This window comes from Tinamus guttatus, unplaced genomic scaffold (genome assembly GCF_059628265.1).
Source record: "Tinamus guttatus ecotype Peru unplaced genomic scaffold, ASM5962826v1 Tinamus_guttatus_pri_ptg000307l, whole genome shotgun sequence".
NCBI lineage: Eukaryota > Metazoa > Chordata > Aves > Tinamiformes > Tinamidae > Tinamus > Tinamus guttatus.
In genome coordinates this window covers 5956662-5973738 of record NW_028288841.1, presented here as the reverse complement: position 1 = coordinate 5973738, position 17077 = coordinate 5956662, and the positions used below count along the sequence as shown (strand labels likewise).

At 49.8% G+C, this 17077-nt stretch overlaps 1 protein-coding gene across 1 annotated transcript in view; it reads left to right on the top strand.

Annotated features, from left to right (window-relative positions):
- The first annotated feature begins 350 nt into the window (after positions 1-350).
- Positions 351-17077, top strand: part of FRMD4B (FERM domain containing 4B) — a 73968-nt gene continuing 57241 nt past the window's right edge. The window contains exons 1-2 of the mRNA XM_088528306.1: positions 351-512; positions 16872-16937. Coding sequence (XP_088384432.1) covers positions 351-512; positions 16872-16937 — 228 coding nt within the window. The remainder of the gene's footprint in view (positions 513-16871; positions 16938-17077) is intronic.

The window sequence follows — 17077 nt, the reverse complement described above, 5'->3', positions numbered from 1 at the left end:
GACTCTCGCCAGGACACAAGGCAAAAGGGTTAAACTTTAATTGGAAAACACGGGGGCAGCCGCCGGAGCTTAACAGAGATTTATATAAGCCGCTAAGGAGGACAAGGCTGCTGTGTGAGGTGCCGGCGGGGCTGAGCTGCTGCAGCCGCCCGCCTGGCTTCCAGCAGCGCCGGGGCAGGCCTGGGAGCCTGCCCAGGAAGCGCCGTGAAAGAGGAGCTTGTTGGAAGGGCTGACCCTGGCGCTTCGCGCCGCGCCGCGGCCCCGCGCGCTGCCCTATAAAGCAGCGGCGCCGCCGCCCTCATGCGAGGCCCGTGAGCGGCGCGAGGCAGCGCGCGGGGCTCCCGCGGGCCATGGCGTCGGCGTTCACGTGCGGCGTGGAGGACCTGCTCCTGGGCGGCAGCCGCCTCGCGTGCAGCGTGGCCGTGGCAGCGCTGCGCCGCTGGTACGCGGAGCGGGCCCGCGCCTGCCGCCTCGCGCTGCGCGCCTGGTGCGGCCTCAGGGACGTCTACCAGGTAAACACCCCCGCGGCGACGCTTTTTTCCTGTTTCTGCTTTTACGAGGTAGCATGTTGTCTGGCAGACCTGGGAATTCCCTCATCTGATTTCCTGGGAGCACCGGTGAGCGCAGCTGCAATGAGCCCACAGCCCCTGTCCTACCCTTATGGGCAGGTTTGCCAACTGGACTGCTGAATTCAGTGCTTCTGTTACAAACAGTTACCCAGCACGGCATGTCAGCTTAAATTCACTGTTTTGGGGGAGAGTTTTCCTATATCAAGTGTTTCGTGTGGGTTACCTGGGTGTGTTTCTGTAGCTGACTCTCCCTCATGTCACGGTCCTTCAAGAGTGAGTTTTGCTGCTGCCGGAGCCGCTTGCACTTTGTGTCGTGGGGTTTAACTCGGCCCTCAGCTGGTGTAAAAAGCTGCGATGCAGAGCGAGGCTGTCGTTTTTCTGCTGTTTGTGTTTCCTGAGGAGTAGCTGATTGCAACAGGATAACACTTTGCAGTGCAAAGTGATCCCTGCCAGAGAGCAGGTGAAAATCTGTCCTGAGACAGCTCTGTGTGGCTCGTTTTTGCAGGCAAAACACAGCAGTGTAGTTACAATTATTGTCTTATTGGATCAGTTTGTTTTTTAGATGGTTTTTGTTGGGGTTCTTATGTCTATATTCTTCCCCTCACCTGTAAGCCTGTGATGTGCTCAGTCATGCTGGTTTCCTAGACTGAAGGTTTCCTAGACTGTGTAAAGGTTTCTTAGACTGACATTGGGTAGTATCAGAGCTGCTTCTCCCCTCTCCTCAGCACCTTGCAGGACAGAAGGATGCAGCCTGCAGCAACCCAGCTCCCCATACCCATTCGAGTGCAATTTCTGTGTGAAAGACACTAAAAACATCTGTGCCTATATAATCCCAATGCGATCTACAGGAGTTTAGCACTGTGATGTGCCCAGGAGTGGGATAAGGGCTTTAGGGTGGTAGACCTTCTAGCTACAGGTGATTCTTGGGGTGTTGATAGTGTGTGTATTGCTCTGGGGATGTGGTCCGTGTGCCGTTGGGAGCACGGAGATGTTCACACTGTTGCTCCTTCATCTCGCTGACCCAAAAGAGCCTCAGGTGCAGCCTTGACCCCCTCCTCTCCTGAAAAAGAAAACCAAGCTACACCTGTACTGGGGGTGGTGTTTTGGGAGTCTGTTCACTTTCCAAAGCAAAGCATGGCTGTACCTTTGTCTGAAGTTACTGTGTTCACATGGCTGTTGATGAATTAATCCGTGTCTGGGCTGCTCTGAGGAAGCAGCAGCAGGTTTGGCCCCTGTCAAACGCACACAGGCAGCAGCTGTAAGGAAAACTCCTGCTACCTGTTGCCTGGTGTGCGCTGGGCTGTGCTGGGTCACCCTGCTGCTGCAGGGACAAAGCAACTCTTAGATTTTCATGTCAGGAATTTCCTACTGGTAATTTGGGGTGTATTAAAGGGAGATGATTGAAGGGCTGCCCTGCAGCCCTTCCTCAGGTTGCATAATGCATCGCTTTTTGCACTGAAATCCTGGCTTTTTGCTGTTGAAAACATTGGCACTGTCCCAGGTGATCCCAGTGGAAGCAGGACTGAGCATATAACATTAAATGTCATGAGTCTGGATGTCAGAACAGTGTAAGAGGTTGAATGAGATAGTATTTTCCTTTTTTCTTTTTAAACATTGCAACCTATGGAGCCTATGCAAGAGCAAGACTCGCAGGGCAGAGCTCTCCACAGGGCTAGTCCTCCAGGGCAGAGGGTATTGCAGGGCTTGGGAGACGAGTCTCAGAGCTGGGATATGAAACTGTGTCCTGTTCTCATCACAGCTCCTGCCCTGTCTCAGAGTGTGTAGGGATGCTCTTCATCTCTTGAAGCTTCTGCTAGTAGAAGTCTTGCACCTGGGGTAGCTGCATGAGACCAGCTTTTTTTTCCTGATGTTTCTATCAATGTGTGAATATGGACAGGTGCTTAACAAAGTCCTCTTGCTTTCCTTGCATCAGAATCTTTCTATTCTAAATCTCATTGACGTTCCTATGCCAGATGCAAAGACTACTATTTTGCATAGGAAATATCCAATGACTACATTTACGTTTTTGTTTCCTATCGTGACACCCTGCAGTGTGTATGGTTCACAAAATCAGCAAGCAACAAAGAACTGTATGCTGAGCTATTTGTAAGCGACACAGGGTGAGGTGACAGGTCTCACGCTGCGGTTCAGCCTGGGTCAGTGGCTATTTCAGGTGAGCTGGATACCACGGCAGATGTCTCTCCTCTTTATTCCCCTCGCTTGTCCCCACTGCTAAATGATTATGGTAGAAGGAACGTCAGCAGGACTTTATTTCCCCAGGCTGGTCTTTTATAAAATGCTTGCAAGGCTGACATTGCAGGGGTGCAATCTGGCACCCCTGTGCTAGCTGCACCCAGATAGCTAGCTGTTACTGGGCTGGCCTTGGGGAGAGCTGAGCTTTCCCTGAGTTCTGGCACAGAGGAGTTTCCAATACCATACCTGGTCTTCACCTGTGTCTTTAAAAGTTGTCAGGTGCAGAGATGTCACATGGGCAGAGGCTTCTGGCCCAGAAAGCCTGAAATCCTCTCTGCCAGCATAAAGGATTTATCATGTCACCTGTTCACAGAAGCGCTTGTGTGCAGGTACCTCAGCCCAAGCCTGACGAGCCAAGTTAGGGGCTTCCCTAGGACAGTTGCTGCTCCAGGATCCTTGTCCTGATCTGCCTCAGCTACAGGTGGCAGCTGCCAGAAGGGGAGGGATGTCTGTTTTGCCCAGGCCTATTTATTTAGAGGAGTTCCTGGGAGCACAAGTGCTGCTGGCATGTCCTGCCTCTTGCTGAAATAGCCTCTAAATCTAAGCAACTGCAGTGAGTCTCTGCAAGTCAGTACCAGATAGTACTATGAGGGCTTGGAAGAAATCTTGGGTGAGAATTCAGTGTAGAAGTCTCCAAGCAGTGATACCTGTTTCCTAAGAGAATGTTACTGGGTTGAGGTGATTTCAGGTATAGATCTCTGCATTGCTGGTTGGGCTTTGGGAGCATCTTTCCAGGCACCTTCCTGGTATGCACAAGGAAGAAATTCAGAAGCTTTTGGTATCCAGATACATCTTCTAAAATAAAGTATTTGGCAGAGTTCTCCCCATACAGATTTTGTAGGCCACCTGTCTCATTATGCTACCTCAAAAAAAGGAAATTAATAAGTAATGTCAAAGGCTAAAACTTTCAGGATGAACCTTTATCCCATGTTGTGGGATTACTGTTACACCGGCCCTTTGGAGTCCCGCACTGGGGTGTGTGTTCCCCACTCGACATCCCACAGCAGTATTGTTCCTTATTCACCCCCATGCCGTAAGTATGAAGAAAACTTCTTGCATCAAAGTCTGGTATAAGTGGCTTTTATAAATTCAAAGCTGGTTGACTGGGTGCTTAGGCTTCTATGTTGGACATGGATGTCGGTCCATCTGCTCATTGCTACGTGCAAGGAGGAACAAGGCAAACTGCCTCAGGTCCTTGGAGAAATGAGATTTTAGGATTAATATCTGCCTGACTTGAAGCAGAGTGCGGGATCATCCCTGTCCGCTCCCCAGTTACACTGCTAATGAGCAGACACTTTCTGGTGCAAATGTGCAAATTTGATTCATGTGCTTTTTTGGACAAAGTGCTTTTTAACCTTGTAAAGGTCATTTCCTCTGGGCTCAGTGCAAAACTTGCTGATGCAGCCCAGTCACCAAGCCCTGTAGGACACGTGTGCGCTCTGCCTACCTGGGGTGGAGGAGCGAGAGGAAGCGGGTGACTTCTGTTTCCTATGGCGTTAATGGAGTTAGTTTGGATAGCAAGGACTGTGTTTCCTCTGCTACCACACCTAACCTTTTTTTAAAAAAAATAAAAATATTGTTCCCAAAGCCTGAAGATTCCTATTTTTCCTTCTCTTTTCAGAAGGATGAAAGCGAGGTGGTGGTGCAGGGTTGGGCTCCCTGGAGAGTGGGAGGAAGGGTGGTCACTCCTGTCCAGATGGTGTTGGACAGGCCGCTGCTCAGCGGGAACGTCTGGGGCTCTCTGTGTGGGTCAGGCATTTGCAAAGGGAGCTCGAAACCTCCTGCTCAAGGGACACTGAGTCTGGGCTGCTCCAAGGATTTAATCTCAGGCACCAGCAGTTAACTTGCTCTGAAGAGCCTTGCTCTGACTGCTCTCGTACACCCATTTTTGCTTTTCGAAGGGTGCTGGTTTAATGTCATGACATCTCGTATCTTGTGCAGTTTTGTCTTGACTCGTGTCCCTCCAAACATGATGTAGGGGTTGCTCTGTGCCCAGGGCTTTAGATGAAGGAGCATTTTGCCCTGGCAAAGCCTGTTCTGGGCATTGCTCCCTGACAGCTTAGAGTTAAACTTTCCTTATGTATTCAAGCTTCCAAAATCAACTTTCCAAGTATCTCTGCCAGACGTATTTCCATTTGAGCTCATGATATAGTTTATTTAAACAAAAATACTTTTTTTCAGGTGCCGCTCCTCCCTCTTCCTTAGCAGACGAGCTCCATACTCAGACTCTGAACTCTGCCTCATTTCCTTCAGGGCGTCCCAGTGCCAGTTTTGAAACAGGCCTTCTATTCACCACTTGCCTTGGCTTCTACGTGTATTTTTGCAATCTGACACAGTTCGCAAAGTACGTTAGATTTCAAATGTAGCTGGCGCTGCTTTTCAAAAACAAACTCTTGTGCAACGGTATTTCTGTGTAAACTAGTCTAAGCCACTGTTTCGGCCTCAGATAGAGCCTGAAGAACTTGCTTGGACTGGGCCAGAGGCTTGTGAAAAGGCAACTTCATTTTTGATGGCAAATGCTGTTTTTTTTTTTTTTTTTTTTTTTTCCACATATTAATCTTAGCCTTGTTGTGCCTCTAGCTTTCAGCCACTCATCTTTGCTGGTGTTGTCATCTCCCTGCTTTGTACTAAGTGATGGACTGCCTGTGTGCTTAGAATAATGCTGTGCTATCTTTGTCACCCAGTTTTCTGTCCTTAAAAATCAGGCCATCCTTGAGCAGTCTGCATTATTCTTAAAACCTCTGAGTCATAATTAGTCATTAGTAATTCTGCTTATCTTCCGTACAGATGGAGACCGGTTCATTCGCAGACTGCAAAGAGGGTGAAGTTATCAGCACTGGGATATATTAGCTTAAACTCTCCTCCCATACAAATATGCCTCTTTCCTTTTTACTTTTCCTTCCCAATAGCTTCTCTCTGTCTCTCACTTGAACTGTCAAGTTGTTGCTGGCGAGGTAACCAGAAGCCTTTTGTATGTGCTGCGTTCTATACCAAGCTCTACACTAGGCATGTTCCATGGCCTATGGCTCGTTCCAAGCTCTCGGTGCCACCCTGGAGGCAGCCGGGAGGTGACGTGGAGCGGGTGGCCTCGCGGGTCGAGGCGTCGCGTTGCTCCGTGTGGTCCTAGCGCTGCCCGCGAGCGGCTCTGAGCACCCTCAGCTCTCCCGTGAGACCGGGTCGGTGCTGTCCAGGCCATACAGGCTGGGGCAGATGGGTCGTGGTGCCCAGGGGAGCTTCATGCCTGTTCTTATCTCAAACCAGCAACTTGCTGGCTGGTGGCTGAGATGAAGGCAAAGGCCTGAAGGAGCAGAGCTGGGAGAGCAGGTAAAGAAGGCAGGAGGAGAATTTCCCAATGTGAGAAGTACAGGCCATCGTGTTGGAGCCTGACTCTGCAGGTCTGGAGGGCTGGACCTGTCTGGTTGTCACGGCTGTTTTGGGACAGCAAGTATGTTAGTGTGGGGACAAACCCTTTGGGAACGTGGCTGCACTGAGTGGGCATGCGAGCGAATGGACTCAGTGAAAGTGGCAGTAAGTCCTGCTGAACAGATGCAGCTTGCTCGATATCGGCAGTCCTGAGCCGGAGCAGGTGGGCTGTAGGGTGAATTTGCTGCAGGATTAAAGCCTTTGCCAGGGAGTCATGATGCTGTGACCCCAAACACCAGAGCTGTCAGGGCCTCCAAATTGCAGAATCTCTTCAGTTTTGGGCTCCCTGTGAAACAACAGACTGAAGAACTATCCATCCACATAGCCCCCTGCTTCCAGCTGCTGGAATTCCTTAGGGCTATGCCATAGTTCCTTCAAACCATAATCTTTTTATTTTCCCTTTTTTCTTCCCTTCATCTAGAAACTCTCTATGCCCCAGGGTAGAGCTGAATTACACAGCCCAGACGGGTGTGTGTTTGGAAGCGGCAGCTCCTCCAAGGCACTGTGCTCTTCTCCCTCTTTCCATGTCAGCTATTCCTGTCCCTGTTGTTGTTTCAGCGGGGCAGAAGTTGGCACCACCCAGGTAACCTTCACGTTATTACTCTAAGGAAAAATGACTCATTGTCTGTTTTCAGCCTTATTTTGTGGCTTTGAATTCTTTATTTTGGAGACAGACACAAGTTTCTTGCTCTGAAATACTTTTCTAAAATTATCGCAGCTGCTGCCCCTTAATTTTCTGGTACAGGGTGGATTTGCAGCTGGCTGAACCTGGACCAGCACTGGGCCAGCTCATGATTTTTATCATGAAGTTTTTGATACAGAACGTTTGGAAAGCTCCAGCTGTTGGCCTCAGATGTGAGGGAACCATCTTCTTTATGGGAGCGTAGCTGGGTCAGGAGAGCTGATCCCCCTGGGAAGGGACCCTGAGATTTGCCCTTCCTAATTAAAGCGAGTGTGAGGACCCACTTAGCTCATTCCAGATATTAAGCTTAGTTTTCCTATTAGCATTAAAATTTGTAACACATGGATGTTGAAAGCTGGGGTGGTAAAGTCTTCATAGTTTGCTCTCCAGGTTAGAGTGATTTCTCAGCAGTTTGCAGCATCAGTGACTGCAGGACAGTACCTGTCTCAGGGACCAGTCGTGTTTAATCCCAGGGTGGATTTGCCCTGGTTGGTGTTCAGAGCTCCCACCTGCTCCTGCTCAGCAGCATTGTGACTGTCTAGCCTGGATTTGAGCCCTTTGCAGCCTGGTATTCCTTGTGAGCAGCCTCTCAGCTGCAGGAGAGCTCAGCTCTGGTGCCTTTGCGCGGTACCTGTGAGACTTGTGTTCTCTGATGCGCTCGTGGTGGAAAGTCAAATCCCCAGAGGTGTCTGAGGCCTCGTAGGTGGATGTGCTAGAAGGGGAGAAATCAGGGAGTGGAGTTAAATGGTTTTTAAGTAAAACTTGAGGTTCCCCCCCCCCCCCGCCGCCCTGCAAAAAAAAAAAAAAAAAAAGCAGTACTGCAAAGGGAACAGCAGATAGATGATTTCTTCCTGTATTTCTACTGACTGCTGCCCTAGAGAGCAGCCCTGGCTCCTGAAGGAGTGCAGAGCAATGGGTGTTATTGTCCATCTGCAATCCCGATTTTCTCCAAGGGGAGATGGCCTAGCCAGGGCAGGGCAGGCTCTGGGAATGCCCATTCCTCTGGGCAGGTGCCTGCTCGGTGCCCATCACAGCAGCGGTTGCTGCTTTCTGCTGCTGGAGCTGCTGGGAAACAGGCTGGTTGCTGCTGCTGTCATGTGTGATTTTAGCTGGCTCGTGGAGAGTAATCTGCTGAAACCTGTTGAGCTGGATAACACTGATACTCCTGAAATGGTACCCGCTTCTGTGAGGTGTTTCTACTGGTGAGAAGCGTCCGAGCTGCTCCTGGGAACCTGCCTTGGCTCCCGGCAGGGCAGCGGCTCCTCGGGACACTCTGACACGAGATCCAGTGGCCCGAGCAGCAAAGACGGGTTGAGATTCCAGAGCTGCATCGCATTGGGCCATAGAAGCCCTTTCCATCCCTGCACCGGGATGAGGAATTGCTGGAGACTCCTGAGAGCTCTGAACAAGCAAGTGGTTGTTGGTGGGGAGCCCATGGTCCTGCAGAGAGGTGCTGCCCTGCAGCTGCCTTGGGTTTATGCCTTTGAGTCATTCCTATTGCTTTCTCACTTGGCTCTTCTTTTTTAATAAAGAGGTTAATAAAAAAAAAAAAAAGGCAATGCTGCCCCAGCTTTGCCCTCCCCCTGTTTGCAGCAATCACATTTCAACATCTTGTGTCCCTTGACTCATGCTGGAAGGGCTTTTGTTTCCGAATCTGTAATCAAAGCAACAAACGCTAAGGTCACTTCCTTGAGATTATATGGCAGCGGAAGAGGGCCCCGATCGCCTCCTTTCTTCCCCAGCTCAAACGTACCGAGAATCCCAAGGCTTAGTCCATGCGCGCTGCGCGCTCGCTGGGTTCCTCCCGTCCCCGCGAGCCCCGTGGCACGTGGCGTGGAGGTAAGAGGCTGTAGGTGGGTGTGCAGTGCTCTGCAGGGCCCTGGCGCTGCCTGCTGCTGTGCTGTGCCCTGGAGCCGCCGGGACAGCAGCGGGGTGCCCGGAGCGGAGAGCAAAGGGGGCGCTTGCTCTGGGGCTGCTTGCGTGGTGCAGACCAAAACTTTTTGTTTGTTTTTTCTTTCCTGAAAGCTTGATCCAGAAACATTTCTTTGCATCTTCTGTACCCCAGCGTGGCGATAAGGGGCTGCTTGTTTGCTCTCTGCATTTACAGCAGTTTTTTCCTGCCTTTGTACAAGGGCTGGCTTGGCTGCTTTTGGAAAGCTCTAAAGGCAGGCCGGGCTCTGGCAACTTTGCTGCTGCAGCTGGAGCCCAGGTCAGTAATTAGGGATCACGGAGAAAACACGTGTTCACCTATAACCGTTATAGGCGGCTCTGAGATATGATTTAAAGTGAACAAAGCGCAAATTCAGAAGTGGTGAGTGAGGGCGGTCGGTGCCTGGTACAGAAGCTCCTTTCAGCCCGTGACTGCGGCGTCTCATCCGTGAGATCCCCCTCACCCCCCGGGCAGGTTGGCAGAAGGGCACGCGGAGCTCGTTAGCAGCCCGGCAGAAAGAGCCTTTGATGAGAAGCACTTGTTTGGATTCGAAAACGGAGCGTGGAGCAGCCCGAATCCGTGCGGAGCGTTTCGGTGCCCGTGAGGTGCTGGCTCATGTCCGCAGCCCCCGCCTGGCTGCTCTTCTCAACCTCTTCCTGAGAGCCCAGCAGTTCAGCGTCGTCTTGTTCTTCTTAGTTCCCCCTTGCATATGTTCTATTTTGTTTTTTTTAAGAAGTTAAAGCATTTAAAGGCAGTTTGGATTTTCCCCCTTGCCCCGAGGTCCCAGGAGGTTTCCCTGGAACAGACGCTGCCGCCAGCTCGTGTGGTGCTGACCCGGTTCCTGTGGGTCTCCGTGGCGTGTGTGATAAGCAGGTCTAACAGGCACTGATTTGTTGGCTATGTTCCGCCAAGGAAAGCAGATGTTCTGCAGAGTATTTCATTGACTTGATATTTAGGGCAGATTTGCGCTGATTGCTTCCTATTCATTTTCCTGATTTTTAGGACTAAGTAAGTTTTGGGACCTGTGTATAAATTGCCAGTCTTTATTCCTTTGTTGTTCTAAGTACAATGAAAATCTGTAACCAGGATAACATCAACACCAGTGGGATGACATAAGCTGTTTGAGACACTTGCTTTGAAAATGAGACCTTTATGTAAATCAAGGAGAAGGCCCCTGTGCTGGGCTGCTCCTCCAAGTAGACCATTAACCCCTTCCCCTGGAAGAGGGTTTTAGCTTCTCTTGGAAACACTCCTGGCAGGAACATTGGTCCTCAGCAAGGACCAAGTTGCAGTTTTGCCTTGTGGGGGTGCTTCATATGCTCATGCTGGAGGCTGAGGGACAGCATCTCCTTTGCTGTTTTGCTGTTGGCACAGTAGGCTTCGTCACAGGGCTGGAGAACTACAGTTAGCATTGTAAAGATGACTAGTTTCATTTGTTCCTTGGCTTTTCATTTGTCACTTTTCATCATTTTGATGCCTTTCGCATTTGAGCGTTTTGGGGAAGGGGAAAGAGGTTTAAAGCCTCTCAACTGGCTCAAGCCAGTGGAAACCTCCTGCTGGCCACAGCAAGCCTTGGCTGTGTCCTGCAGGAATCAACAAGTGATGAATAAAATACAAGTGAGAGTGGCCGAGATCCCTGCAGTGAGAAACACTGGAGTAAACGCGGCGGGGGACAAGGAGACCCGCATGGGAAGTGCATTGGCACTTGGCGCTGGGCAAACAGTTGCCTGCAGCGAGGGAAGCCCTCGGGCCGTGGCTCTGCCAGCTTCTTTATGGGCTCAGCTGGGGGGCCTATGCGAAAGTCAGTTGATGCTCAGCAGGAGCCAACTTTCTCCTCATATCTTCAGTTCAGGGGACTATATTAGGAAGGTGACGTGCAACCCAGGGAGCCTTTAGGTCTCCAGTCCCAGGCAGGATGTTTTCTCTCTAGTCCTTTTCCCAAACTTCAACAGAGCCAAGATGTGGATGGAAAATAATCAGCAAAGGGGCATTTTGTACCAGCTTGCATTTAAGTGAGTTCTCTCCAACATGTTCTTGTCCTAAAACATTGCTCCCGTGTCCTATTTGAAGATAGGCCTTCAACAAATACTAGACCCTGGTATTCATGGTCTAGCTGCTCCCTGAGACAAGAAACACATGGAAACCCCTGGGTTCTGCAAGGGAGATTTTCTGCCAGGCCTCCTCCTGAACTGCCAGGAACAATTGAGATGGGATGTGCACAGGGAATTGCCCTGAGGAGGTGAGAGGGGTCCAGCAAGGTGGGCTTCTGTAGTGCGAAGGGGGAGAAACAGCCAGGCACCTCGCTGCGTTGCAAGCTGTTTAATGCCGAACAGGTATCAGCTTCTGCTAAGGTTAATAGCAAGACAACAAATGATTTAAGGCAAAACCTTGGCCCTGTTAAAGCTAATGAGAGAATTCATTTAACTGTATTGGAGCCAGGGCTTCAGCTGAAGGATCCTTTATGGCTTATGGATTAGCAAGGAGAAGCAGCAGGGCTGGAGAGCTGCCCTGCTCGCCCCGAGGCCGCTGGCGCCCGGGTCGGCGCCAGGCTGCCGAGCCCTGTGCGGAGGGGCAGCACCAGGGCCTTGGCTTCACACCCCTCCCTGGCCCCCGAGGAGGGTTCCCAAACTCCCCCTGCCCGTCCATGCCCTCGGGAGGACCTCCTGGTGGTCCCTTGTGTGTCAGCGGGCTGCAAACGCCTCAGTAGTAGTAGTTTTTCAAGGCTTTTTTGTAGACGTATTAGGATCCATTAAAAAGTTTCTATGGAAATGCTGATATAAAACCAAACTCTTGTTTGTTATTTCAGGGGTTATTTCATAAAGCTTTGAGTGGTTTCCTGAGCGTTGGATCATGGCTCGGCTTTGCACTCTCAGAAGACACTCTAGGAAACTCTGAGCTCATTTAAAGCATTATAACTTTTTTACAGCTTTTTTTTTTCTTGCACACAGGCTCCTTCCATCCAGCAGGGCTGGTCAGCGCAGCTCTTAGGTGGGATGCGCCCAGGCACATTAGGGCAGCTCCATATTGCGTTACAGACCTGCATCTTCATTTCTTAAGCAGCTGGTGCATGTTCAAGGCCAGACCCAAGCCGGCCGCCGTGGGGCAGTTGGGAAGGCAGTGCTGGTCTGCGCAGCTGAGCATCGCTGCCCAAGCACCCTTATGACTGAAAACCCCTCCAAACACTCATGGAAACCTGAGGCCCATTTACAGGCTTCAACAGCAAGCTCTAAAATCTTAAAAATCTTTACAGCCTTATGAGTTACAGAGGAGAGGTTTGGGAAAATCCCCTTACAGGAAATTACTGGTTTAGGTTTATAGCTAGTTAACTGCAGCTCAGGTAGGAATTTGGAGATGAAATCCTCATTTAAGGACAGCACTGATTCTTCTTGGGGTTCACATGAATCACTAGCATAAAAATCAAGCGACTGGGATTTCTGCCCTCTTTCCCTCTGCTCCCACAGGCTACAGCCTTTCCTGGTGGAAGTTCAAACTGTAACAGAGGGACAACATTTCCTGGCAGATGTTTTTCATCATGCAAGAGAGTGGGGATATTGCTGCTCTTTCCTCTTTATAGCCCTTTTTTCCCTCAGCTCTTTGGCTAGTTTAGGCACCATAAGAGTGTGTGCCTTTTTCAGGAATAATTGATCCCATTTTTATAGTTGTGCCATAATAGCACACTGCAACCTCTGCTTTCTCTCCTTAAATATATGTATCGGTCTTTGTGCACTGGCTGTTTATTTAAGTGAAAATGGGTCCCCTTGACTGCTCACCAGCCTGTGGCTCTGCTGTTTCTTTTCTGTGTGTAGAACATCTCTGGACCTTCTCCACCTGGGCAGAGAAGTTCAGCTTCATGCAGTTACCCAGGGAGTTGCTCATGGAAATAACACGTATGAGGCTGTGCAGCTGGGACCAAATCCCCTGTGTTGCACTTGGATATTTCCCTGGAAACCTGCCGTGGGCACTTGCTTATGAATGTGTCTGAGCAACAGGATTTATCCAGAGAGGAAGAGAAGCCAGGGAAGAAGCTTCCTATTTCAATGAGATATTTGGTATAAAAATTTCAGCCTCAAACTTGAAAGCGTTTGTTGTATGTGAATAGTTTGAGTGAAAAAACCTCTTTGCTGTTGGCTGCTGGAGCTGGAGGGGACCCTGTGGATGCCTCTGTGGGTGGCAATGGACAGGCTACGTGCAGGGCTCTGCAGGACCTGACGTGCAGGGGGTGACAGACGTGGTGCCATGTGGAATTGGTGACCCTCAAGCCCAGGGCAGGGGGTATTGGCCTGGGTTTTAGTAAACCCATTTGTCCCCAGAATTACATGAAGTTTCTCTAAAATCCTCTATTTAGTCATGGGGTTGTTGGAGGGCTTTTTTTCTCTTTCCCCAGTAGAGAAGACTCCAGACCATTTTAAAACAAGCCACAAAAATAGGAGCTGGTGGCAGATATGGCTAACATGGCCACGGGATGTGTCTGTAATTTGTCCTGTTCTGGAAGGACAAATTGGAAGAGAGGACAGCTGGTCTGCAGGGTGTGCAACACATCTGCTTTTGATTCTGACCTGAACCCTTCATATTTTCCCATTCCTAAGCCATGCTTCAGGAGACATGCAATTCTCTCAGCCTCCTTTTTTGGCTCTTTTTAAAAAAATTTTTTGAAGATTTCCTGTTTACACACTGTCAAGTTACTACTCTTCTTATTTTTTCCTGAGTTGATGACACACGTGGATGTCTAAAAATACTGTGTGTAACAACTGGCTTCAGATGGGGAGGATGTTACTGCTGAAGAGAAATAGCATAAATATCCTGCAGTTTTTTTGTTTTTCTTTTTTTCTCTCCAAATAAACATTCAGGCTCAGGATATCACAGGGAATTGGTTTATGTAGCCAAGAAGGAGGCTTTTAAGAAAATGGCGTTTTAGAAAATCTGCTGCTGTAGCTTTATGTGGAGAATTTGTCTTAATTTTTGTGTCACTACAAGATGAAGGGAAAACTGCCATTTTCTTCTGTTTTCCCTGAGTGCTGCTCAGTGAACAGCACTGAAGGAATCACAACCTAGATCAGTGCAGCTGCTCCGGACCTGGTCAGCCCCAAACTTTGCCTTTTTCCTGTTATTTCATCGGCATTCCCAGCTACACTGAAACCTTGCTGAATATTTTAGCCTGCTGTAAGAATGAGAAACTCGCCTTACACTTTAGTTTTCACACACTTGCTTTCTGCAGGAACTGTGTTCCTTCTTCCCTCTGTTCCTCCCCTATGGACAAGCCCCACAAATCCCCTCCTTGTTGGAAGCTCCCTCCTTTCCCTGTGCGTCGGGAGGCCTGCGGAGCCGCAGTAACATCAGCACAGTGCATGGGATGCTGTTTTCCTCTGCTTTTCATTCCTCTCTATATTTTCTCATTGCATAAGGCTGGTTTATGCTGGTTACTTGTGCGTAGAGCATACAGATGACTTGGGAACCATGAGAATGCAGCATCTTGCTACGGCTTAGCCAAAAAAATTAGGCTCTGCGTTATGTTGCTCCACTCATTTCCTATGCAGAATGAGATGAGAGTATTTAATGAATTTTATGCTGTTGCTTTAGCTAAATATTATTAGGCTTTTAAAAAAATCACTGCTAAAAAGGCTAGCAATGAGTTCACGTTGCAAAAATACAACTAAATTGTTCATTTGCACAGAGAATGCAAAATCAATGAGAATGAGCTGAAAACATGGATGGTCTGTACATATATATTTATATATCAAGGCTGCTCGTATTACTTACCTCATAGCTGAGCCAGACAGCTGTGCTCCTCTTGTGATTGATTGTTTCAGCTAAATAGAAAATCAATGATATTGTCTGCATTAGTGAGCCCTACGCAGCTAAGGATGAAAATGCATCCGCCGGGGCTCCTGCGGCGCAGCCCTTGGACAAGGAGCCCGGCGTTTTTGAGGCTGCACAGCCAAATCCTGGCGGTTTCACGGGCAGGAGCAGCGCTTGGCAGGTGGGTGCACGGCAGACCAGGCCGGGCTGGCCCGGGTGGCCCCGTTCTGGTTTGGGTCTCGAACCCCCTGCTGCAGAGCTGGGCACCCGACGCGGCGGCACCGTCCCCTCTGCCTTCAGGGATGCGGGCGAGACCACGCGGGGAAACGTTATCTGCAGAAAGATGCTGCTGCAAAGGTTAATGCTGGCGGTTGTGTTAGTTTAAGGTTTTTTGGTTTTTTTTACTATTTTTAATTCATTCCTGGAGGAAAATGAGGACTGTTTTCTCGTGTGCTGTGCAGGCTATTGTGATGAGCTCAGCAGCACAAGCCCTGCTTTGGTTTCAGAGCAGCCCCACAGTGAGCACGAGGTTCTGCAGCTGGAGTACTCAGGGCAGAGCCGGAGCCACTGCCCTGAAATGTCCTTATCTATAAAATCGGGGATAGCTGCACCTTCCCTGCCTTCATGGGTGGCGTGAGGTTTAAGTACTTCACCTGTAAAACATTTGCAGATTACCTTGGATAGCTCAATAGAAGCACACATTGTGGCTGGTATTTCTTTTACATTTTAATCTTCCCTGCAACCCTTCTTTCGCCTTAGCAAAATGTGGTGTGTGCGTGTGTGCTGTTTTCTTTTTTTATAATAGAAATCTCTTTTACTCCACAATAGACAAGTGTGGCAATTAAGCAAGATGTGATTGATGTGCTTTTGCTGGGTGAAAGCTAAAGCATCTCGCAATGAAATAACGGCAGCCCTGGTGCTATCTCAGAGCAACAGATGGAGAATGATTTGAAGAGGCTATTGGAGCAGACAGGAGTGGTGGCAGTGTCAGAGCCAGGAATAGGCAGCGCCCTGGCACTGGGGACCACAGCGCTGCCGCTGGGGCGATGCCGGGAGGTGTCTGCCCATATTCCAGGGGCAGGGAAGTTTTTTGGGGCTGGATGCTCCCCTGGCTGTTGCTCCACCAGCTGCAGTAGAGCTGGGCCCTGTCCTTGCTACCGCCACGGAGATGGGAAAGCGCTCGGTGCTGCCCAGCTCCTTGGGGAGCCCCCATCTAAGCCCCCTTTGCTGCCGTTCAGCGCTCAGGGTTCACGAGGTGCTTGTGCTATCAGGGAGAGAGTTACTGCCAGCCTGGCAGGATGGGTACGAGAGCCCGGTCTCCTCGAGCACCTCTTGCCTTCGCAGAGCTGCAGAGCCAGCCCTCTGCCAAAGCCAGCACGGAACCCAGGGTTGGAGCAGATTTTAAATAATACAAAAGCTTTCATGGAAATGTATTATGTTCCACAGGGCAGATACTGAAGGACATAATGTGCAGCTATTTCTGAGGTGTCCTGCTCTTGCAGAGGGGAAGATAAATCGGCCTCAGTAGATGGATGTGGCACGAAATGGAACCCAGGCAGTCCAGCTGTATCGGAAGCTGCAAATCTCATCCTCTTTCTAATCACTCACTTCAAGCATCTGTCTTGGTGTGTGCAGACACATATATAAAAATCCTATCAAGAAAGCGACTTCTAATACTTGTGAGAAGTTATCTAATGTGCCAGTAGAGACCCAGCCTAGAAGATCAGGACCTGTCAGCAGCCCAAACATTAGGCTGACTTGTCTGCAGGAATGGTTGGGGAGATGGAAATGGCAACTTCTTAGGTCCTTCTTGTCTCTGCGCAACACTGGAATGAAAGGCGAGTGCTGCCACTTAGGACTAATAGTACTAGCAAGACTGGTTTATCCTCCAATTAAACTCCAGCTCAAACTGTAGCTCTCCAATAGCATTGATGTCGCTTGTATCTGATCCGAGAGCTGCTAAGCACCCTTAATTACAGGCTGAAGCCGCTGGGAGTGGAGCACTGAAGCAGCTCCCTGTGCCAAGTCCTTGGAGAAGGACGTTGGCTTTTGTGCGGAGTCGATGCGGTTATCGGGGCAGATTAAACACTCGCCGCTGCTGTCCTTGCTGCTGAGCCACACGTGGTCCTGTGCAAACAAGAGCTGCTTAAAACTTTAAAGCAGCACGGGCTGATCTTCCCTGTTCCCTGTCTTCACGCTGCTGTCCCTCTCTTTTCAGATGACCGAGGGCAGGCACTGCCAGGTTCAGCTCCTCGATGACAGGACGTTGGAACTGCTGGTCCAGGTAAAGGCTGCTCTTTCAGGGATGAGGAGTGGGGTTTGGTGCAGGGCAGGCTGGTTTTCAACCAGTTCTGGCCAATGCTGCTCATAACTGTGTCCCTTCTAGGGATTAGGACCAGTCAGTAGAGCTATGGCCATAGATGA